At 38.2% G+C, this 9043-nt stretch overlaps 1 protein-coding gene across 1 annotated transcript in view; it reads right to left on the bottom strand.

The window, feature by feature from the left end:
* Positions 1-3299: 3299 nt before the first annotated feature.
* LOC115241453 overlaps positions 3300-9043 on the bottom strand; it is an 8037-nt gene continuing 2293 nt past the window's right edge. The window contains exon 2 of the mRNA XM_029817219.1: positions 3300-6833. Coding sequence (XP_029673079.1) covers positions 3300-6833 — 3534 coding nt within the window. The remainder of the gene's footprint in view (positions 6834-9043) is intronic.

Below are 9043 nucleotides of genomic sequence, written 5' to 3'. Positions count from 1 at the left end.
TTATTATCACCCGCTCAAATATATTCGTTCCTCGATACCTAACGTGTAATCTTTTTAACATGAAACGAGATAGCCTTGTTATATTCATGATATTATCTCTTTTAATCTTATAATATATTTGATCACAAAACTACTTCTTTTAAATGCGGCGACATAAACAATTTTTATATAGTATATTCCCCGTAATTTTTAATTTGTTTTCCCTCTTTTTCTCTTCTTATAAATGTTAAATACAATTATTTTATTCAGATAACTGTAACAAGTGTATATAATATTCTATAATTGTAAATAAAATAAAGTAAACTATTCGAAAGCAAATCTTTTATTATAAATGTTTTAGAGTTTATAAATATTCAAGCTAAAAAGTTTTTACATGAAAATTTTTATATAAAAAAAGAAAAGAGAGAGATAAAATTGAGTAAGATCTGCAATACTCGTTTTGTCACATATTTTGAACTAGACTTATTGATATCATGCATTTAAAATCAACTAAAAAAAGAATGATATCTAGGGTATCACCGTGAATCAGTTTATTCAGTGCAACTCACTGATTTAACGCGGGCAAGCTAGTCTTTACGGCAGAAAACGTGTGAATATTCCCATAGCGTCAGATTACACCGGAAGTTTCATGATCATATTGTCTAGTAATGCGAAGTAGTAAGTAGTTGAAAGGAAACGAAGGAAAACATGTGAAACAATGCAGAGACAGAGAGTGGAGAAAGAAGTCGATGAATACTGACGGTGTGTGGATCCGCGTAGAAAATCTGCGAATAACGATTTTAGCACTGGGCGCTAACCGTTCTAACCAAAGACGAGGCAATGGTGTTTCATTTACATAACCGTAATTCTACTTAGTGGAGGAAACCTAATTCTCTCATACGTTTGCGTTTCTCCGTCGTGCCAGAATTCGCGGTATTTAGGCGACCGCCGATTTAGCCGAGTACTTTCTCGAGACAAACACTTTCGGATGCTCAAACTTGTAATCCACATTACGGCGGGCCAATCTCTGCAAATGGACTCGAAAACAACGTGTTTCTGTGTGTAATATCTTACACTAATACTTACTAATGTTAATATTTACGACTTGGTATAATGCATCGCCGCAAATAAAAAATAGATCGTATAATATAAAAAAAAAGAAACATGCATAGAGAAAAAATAACACATATTGACATAGATATTGCATTTGCACAATGTTTTTTATTATCATATTCATATCCAATTGTAATATAATAAATTAATGTAAGGATATAGGCAACAAGGAGAGAGCGGAAATAAAAATTGAGCACTATGTACACAGTATTCATATATTTACATGCGGAGCATATATTAAATGTACAAGCTAGTAAGATCGTTATATCCGGCGAGTGATAGCATCGATTGCTCGTCGGATATAAGCTAAGTGCCCATACACACACACACGTAAAACTCTTCGCGTATATAAAATAATAAATTAAAATCCTTAAAAAAGTAGGTGGATATGGGTTAGGAGCAAGTGGATGCGTTTTATGGCTTGGCAGTATCGTTACTGCGTACTTCGTAACAATGAGCGTCTCTCCCTTAAACGTATACGCTCTACTTATTTTACGTATCTGCAATACACCAAGTTATGCATAACCGTTTGCCAGGGAAAATCATAAAAATGCAAGAGCTTTGAGATTACTCGGGATTTTAACGGCGCCGCGCACTTTCACGATACGGATACTCATTTTCAACTTACGCGCAAAACTGCGAATCGTAAGTCGCATAAAGATCGTTAATATGCGCGGCGGAAGGGAATAACGTTCGTTGCTTACGGTTTCTCGTGCTTGATAATATCGACATTTCCGTGGTTGTTCCGCATTTCCGCCGATGTACATACAAGCCCAAGCATGCGTACGGCCACGCATTTTTGTTCTATTTTTTTCGCACACACGTAATAATAGACTAAACGTATCCGCATCCATATGGTTATTGTGATAAAGGCATGCAAAACCGAACGTAAACGCGCTTGGACATCCGCAGAAACGAGCAATGCGTTTCACTTGGAAAGAAATTCTCATAGAAGCTCAGTACTGTTTCACCGGATCATTAAATGAGGTTTTGAACTTTCACCTCAGCAAAGGTTGAAACCGCGAAAGATAACGTGGCTGTCGATCACGTTCTACCGACCGGAAAACGACCAAGCGATTTTACGCGGATATGCCATATCGCCAGCTACATGTATTCCGCATGAGAGTGGTGCCGTAACCTATTGACCTACATGAGTATTAATAAACGCGCGTAATGCCTCGTACCGTGCCTAACGTTTTATATATCGTGACAAGAGCAGCGAATGCTAACTTGCCACTTTCGTAGAATTAAACTGAAAGTGGTGGCATCGACTATCCCGTCAAAAATCTTGATATTGAATAATTTCCTTATACTTCGTTTTCGAAAGGATCATCGAGCCGAGTTTCCATGGACGAAGATAAGATAAGCCGCTGACGCGAGGACATGGAAAAATTGAAGCGTTCTGAATGTTTAGTCGGATCTCAGTAAACATTCGACCTAATAACAGGATCATTATTTAAGAATGCAAAATCTTCTTACGTGATAAAAATGTGCCGATACTCGCGTCTCTTTCTATAATCACTCTCGTAATTCTGGTAAAAGATGAAAAATTCTTGAGCAAGCAGATGATTCGTTTAATAACTTGTTATCTATACGTTAGCCAACAAGTAATTATTACTTTCGCTTGCTTGCGAGAATATAAGAAAAAAAAAAGATTACATAAACTTTCATTGCGCGGTTTATGCCTTCTAATTCTAGTTTTCAGCTGATCAAGCTTTTTTTAACATTTTTTAAGCGTACCAAGAAATTGCATAATCTTAGATCTTCGTTTGAACAATTTTTAAAAATAAAGTAACAAAACAAATTGTTAGAAAGTTTCAACCAGCACTGTTTGCAGTGCTTGCACTGTTCAACTTGCACTGTTTTGCAATGTTTTGTCACATTGCAAAACAATTTTATTGCAATCTATTTGAAGATAAATTTTTTAATATGTTGAAATATAATCGGTCATACCCGCGGCTATACGTTCACCAGAAATATTACTGAAAAATATGTAACGCTTTAAATATCTTGCTATTGTGAACATCGTAGATTTAAAAACTCTCACCGAAATATTTTATTGATCAACCGCAAGCAAAGAAAATAAATGGCATCACGTTAACAGCAATATCTTTTCTTGTCGGAAATCGAAAAGTCTTTGCGAGATGAATCAGAGCGATCAAGACTATTATTAAAAATATTATTAGATATTTTTACATTGGCACTTATTACGATTTAGAGATTAAAGAGGATTTTGTTTGACTGTTATTTTGTTCATTCGCCTTCGCGGTCTGCATCTCGCTTTTTGACACAGATCTGATTTCCTTTTTCGTTTCTCCATATTTAGTATCATAGAATAAAGCGATTGATGGCTGATTTTTTGAGTATTTAACGTCTTCTCTTTTCTCGCTAACTTTCTCGACTTGATTTTGTAATCTGTTGTTTTGTCCTTGACTATCTACGGTAATAAAATGGCCATTAATGATACCAGTTTCTTGCGGCAGATCAGGACCGAAAACTTTTTCCAATTGCTGAACTTGTGGCGAACCTTGTAGTTGTATAGCACCATTTTCCGGTTGTTCTATAGCGGCCAATATATCTTGAAGTAGGCCATTAGATAATACCTGATCGTGTCTGATGCTGCCATCCGAGTTCTCGGTGCCCAAGCCTCCGTCTGCTGGTTGTATCTGCAATCTGTACGTGCCCTTGGAACCGTGAATCTCAAAACCGTCGGCATTGTCAGCGGTCAGCCGCTGCGCCAGAGACAATGCCTCGCTACCCTCGCTCGATTTCAAAAATTGACTAGCATCCACCTCGTTTAATTCGAGATTCTTTTGCTGGCCGAAGGTCTGCGCAGTCAAGCTTGCTGTCAGCGCTGCAGCCGATATTCCCGAGCCATGTTCAAACGTTGCCGCGGAATAGCTATGAGACTGACTAGACGGATGCGCAGGGAGCTCGTTCGAAACATCCGTAGTAGATGCGTGAACAGTTCTGGTGTCACTCGCTTCGTTGGACGAATCGAAAGTTAATCCTACGGGATTGCCGTAACTATCCTTGAGATTTGTTTTCTGTTGTTCATTATGTTGTAAATCTAGTGTATTTACCGGCGGACCTCCCAGGAAATTATCAAGCGGCTTAATAAGCGGCAATAAATTGCCCGTAAAAATGGGATTTTGATGATTATTGTCAGATAAATCGCTTCCCGCGGAGTTCGCAAAGCTCGTAGACAGAGAATTGGTAAAAACTGGACCGGGGGTTTCTACGTTTCCCCCAGAAATCCCCACATTTTCAGAACCGAGTTGCAAGTTGCCGCCAGAATGCACGCCTCCATGCGCAGGTAATCCAGCATCCAACGATGCTGGCCTCTCGCCCGAGGGCACTTTACTGCCTAAAGATAAGCCTCCACTCAAGTGCAGATCTCCGTTAAAATGCGATTCTCCGTTTGAAGTTAAACTACTGCTTAAAGGTAACTCTCCGCTCACGGACAATCCTTTGTTTAAATGTAACGCTCCGTTCACAGGCAAAAGCGGCTGCAAGGAATTACAATCGTGACCGCCACCGATTGATAACGGTGCGTTTACCATAGGCGTGCCATATGTCGTTGTCAGCACGTTATTAATTCCGCTGTAGAGATTGCTGCCAAATCCGGAAGACGTTGAAATGAAAGAGGTCGGTGGGCCAAAGTTAGGCGCTCCATAAGTTAAATGAGGCGCTGGTGTGTTGAAATCAGTGAACGATAACGGCGTTCCGTATTGAACATGCGGTGCGGCAATCGGAGAATTTAAATTATGTACGTTAAACGAGCCAGATGATGCGAAAGAGCCAGAGAATAAATTGTTCGAGCCCTGTGTATGGCGAAAAGATACCGGCGCGTGGACGTTCGGCAACTGCTGTTTTGTAGGCGGCGGTAAGTATCGATTAATATTTGATAAAAGCCCTGTTGGTATCGGTTCTCTGAATTTGATCGGTTCCCGGTTTCGCGGTGGTATCAAAGAACCGGGGAGAATGGGTGGTGGCCTAAATGGACCATGAAGTCTATGATGGTGCAGATTTTGTTTGTTAAAAGAGCTTCCGAATATTCCGAATGACGAAAACAGTTGTCCACCTCGTCCTCCTTGCGCTGCTGGGTAAGGTCCAGTAAATGAGTAAGAAGACAGAGGTGGTGCGCCGTAAGAATCTAAAGGCGGAGGAGAAAGCAAGGATGTCCCTGATATAAAGTCAGCGGATTTTCCAAAAGTCGCGGTTGTTAAAGGCGGGCCGTAATCATTCGATGGCGTCTGTTGCGGTAGCTGCTGCAAGGACAGATCGTTCTCTATATTCTGAAATCCGTGAGAATCTCCGCCATTGCTTAAAGCAGCAGTGTGAGATCCGTCATCGTTTGACGTCAACTCCGCGTGAAGCGACGCGGAATCGGCATTAATCGAATTCGAGATATGATTGAACGACGAGACGTCGGAAGTAGTACCACCTGATAACGATAAACCTGAGAGATCCGCATTCAAAGCGCCCGTTGTGGGTAATAGTTCAAAGCCTACTGTTTTTATGATGGATAAAGGTTCGATGTTTGGCGTTCCGTGCTGTAAATTCAATTGTTGCCGACCGAACTGATGATCGGATTGACTAGTCGTAGCGCCTGGGCCTTGATTATTGTGTAGGGGTTCGTGTTGCGGTAACAGCGGCGGCGGTAATCCATTGCTCTCCGAGGAAGCCGAGGATTCATGCACAGACGTCTTCAAATCGTGATCCTCCGGATTATTTAACGGCATCCCGTAAGAATCGCTAGGCACATTTGAATTCGTCGAAACGCTCAGGGAAGCGTGAGATAATTGCGATCCCGAAGAAGATGAACTTTCGATGTAATTATGCTTTGCTTCGAGGGGAGAAGCATATGTATCTGTCAGTGGACCACTTTGATTAGGGGAGGTGGCCACTCCGGCAATAGGCTGCCATCCATCGTACTTTATGTCAGGTGGTGTGGGTGGCGCTGGAACTCCTGGCGGAGGTGCTGGTGGTGGAGGTCCGTATAAATCACCAGCCGGCGGACCGTATTGCGGTTGCGGCGCGGATACGGGCGGCGGCGGTGGACCGTACTCGTCATTGGGCAGAGGATTAAACTGAATAGCTAATTTTGGAGGCGGCGGACCGTAAGTCTCAAGCGATATAGGAATAGGTGGTCCGTGGCCGGGCTTGGACGGCCCGTGCTGATTCGCCGGTAACGGCGATATATATTGCTGGCTCGATGTACTAATGAACTTCAATGGCAGACCGTATTGAGGTTTCGGTGATATAAACGACGAGAACGAAGCCGACGGCGGCGTAAAATGTTGTTTCGGCGGTCCGTAATGGAGCTTTGGCGGGCCGTAAGTAGGCTTCGAAACAAAGGAGGATATTGCCAAACCGAAACTTTGTTTCGGTGGACCGTATTGCGGCTTGATAATACGTGGTGGCCCGTATGAAACGGCCGGCGGTCCAAATACAGGTGGCGGCAATTCCGGCGGTGGTGGTGAATAAATGGGCGTTGATCCAAGGTTGCCGACTAACTCCGGAGGTCCGTATATCGGCGCTGGCCCATTAAAACTTGATCCTAACGGTGGCCCATAGTCGTCAGACGGAGAATCGAAAGTATTACTTATTCTATCATCGGCTTTGGCCTTGGTAGATTTCTCTTCTTCCTTGGTTAATGGTATTTGCGAGGTCGCCTTGTTGACTACCGCTTGTACATGTTGTCCAATCAATAGAACGCAGAACAGCGCGAATAGCATCTAAAACAGAACGAGTTGACTAAAATCGGAGAAAGTGACTTCGCGGCTTTTGCGATTAATATTTTGTTTCTCTATTCCCAAATTAATCATGACGTTTATGATTATAGTGAAAAGAAACTTACAGCATAATATCAAATTATGTAAAGATAATAATATATTGCGCGCTTAAGATCTCGGAAAATTTAACTGCAACAAACACATTACAATTTTGTAATAAAGATTTGTAATATGATTTTACATATAAATTTGATTCACATATGTTTCTATGACTTTAAATTATATTTAAATAGAAAATATGTAATTTGGTCAGATAGTAATTACAAATTTAATACTGTAAACACATTGCACTTTAAAAGGATCTGTTATAATTAGATACATATTTGTTCAATATTAAGATAAAAATTATTTTTGCTTTTATGTACTTTTACTTTCGCATCTTCGCTCCCTTAAATAACGTGATAAAACATGAGAGCATGCAAAGCATAATAAACACACACACAACACATATTATAAGATTATTATCTATTTCATCATAAAAATATTATTACCAAAAATAATAAGTAAATAATTATGCTTTGCACACATCCATTCCAGCATCTGAAAAGTCAAGCTATACGCGTTACTTAGTTTGTTGGACGCTAAAAATAGCTTCGCAGTACATACGGAAATCATCCATGCTAGTTGTTATTGTGTAACATAATTAATTTTTAATATAATTATTAAATACAAAATTCTTAATTTTTAGTTGTACAGAACATCAAATTTACAATGTGTGTGTGTAGCTATAAAGCTATCAAAATATTTTACTTATCACACACATCGCTAAAAATAGCTTCGCAGTACATACGGAAATCATCCATGCTAGTTGTTATTGTGTAACAATTATATTAGAAGCCGTGAGAATTTCTGTATTATTCGCTTAAAGTCAGAGAAGGGATCACTGCAACATATGTGAAAATTATGTAAAACTACATTTACGTATTCCGAGCATTAAAGAGGCGTGCACGAATGAATAATTACGTTATAATTGTAAGCGGAATAGCGTATATTGCATAAAGACGAATTGCGAAAAACAGACAAATGATATCCTTTCTGAGATGCTAATACTTTGCTCATTTAAATGAGTATTAATTAACAATTTTTAATCCAAAGAAATTCTATACATATATACATACATCTGTAATCTTAAAAAGTACATATATAATAACGTACGTTCTAAAAAACTATTATAACAAGAACTATTTACCTCATTGATCATAATTGTTAGAACGATCTAAGTGAGTATTCTTTCCATTACATATAAAACTAAAGACAGCTATAGAATGTTTAAAATTTATGCGATATTCATTGCATCATAAATATCTCTTGCAAAAGAAGCTATTATTTATGCTAGAAGGATATTTACTTTTTGAGTATATTACTTCTATAATACTGACAATAAATATTAAATTGGAAATATGTATAGTAATATATTATATCACATATACATACACACATGTAATAAATTTTAAAACTATTTTTACAAAAACTTAATCAATAAAATAATAGACAACACAATTAAAAATTATGCAATTATCTTTTGTAACACTTTATATATATAATGCGAAATATTGTTATAAATTATATGTAAAACGCTATTACAACAATTAATTGAGATAACATTTTATATTTTTTCTAAAAAATATCCGATCGATAAAAAGAAGCGATGAGAACGTACAAGCTTATCATCTGTCATTGCCGGCAAGAAACCAGCAACTTCTTCTCTTAAGTGGCACGATGGCCGAGATGCAAGGCTAACATAGTCACCGTACTTTCTCCAAAGACCACGGGAAATGCTTGCAACCCGACAATATATAGCAATAATTGTAATTTCAAATAATTACTTTTTAAAAAATGCTTTTTATTCTCTCATTTTTATTCTGATATTCAATCATTTACCGCGAACTATGTTCCTTAAAAGTCAACTGAACATTATTAAAAAATTTGTAATTGAAATAATAAAAAAACCTGAAACATATTATACATAGATACACATATATCTTTATTTTTTATGTTTGCAATTGATAAGCACATATTTCAACTTTACTATCATGAATTAATTGGTATATTATACACAAGTTGTCGATAAAATTTGTATCACCAATATAATAATAACCTATATCTCTATTATATAATTCTGTGCATATATAATCTATAAATATATGTATATA

This window comes from Formica exsecta, unplaced genomic scaffold, assembly GCF_003651465.1.
Source record: "Formica exsecta isolate Colony F162 unplaced genomic scaffold, ASM365146v1 scaffold489, whole genome shotgun sequence".
Lineage (NCBI taxonomy): Eukaryota > Metazoa > Arthropoda > Insecta > Hymenoptera > Formicidae > Formica > Formica exsecta.
This window is presented reverse-complemented; position numbering and strand designations above follow the sequence as displayed.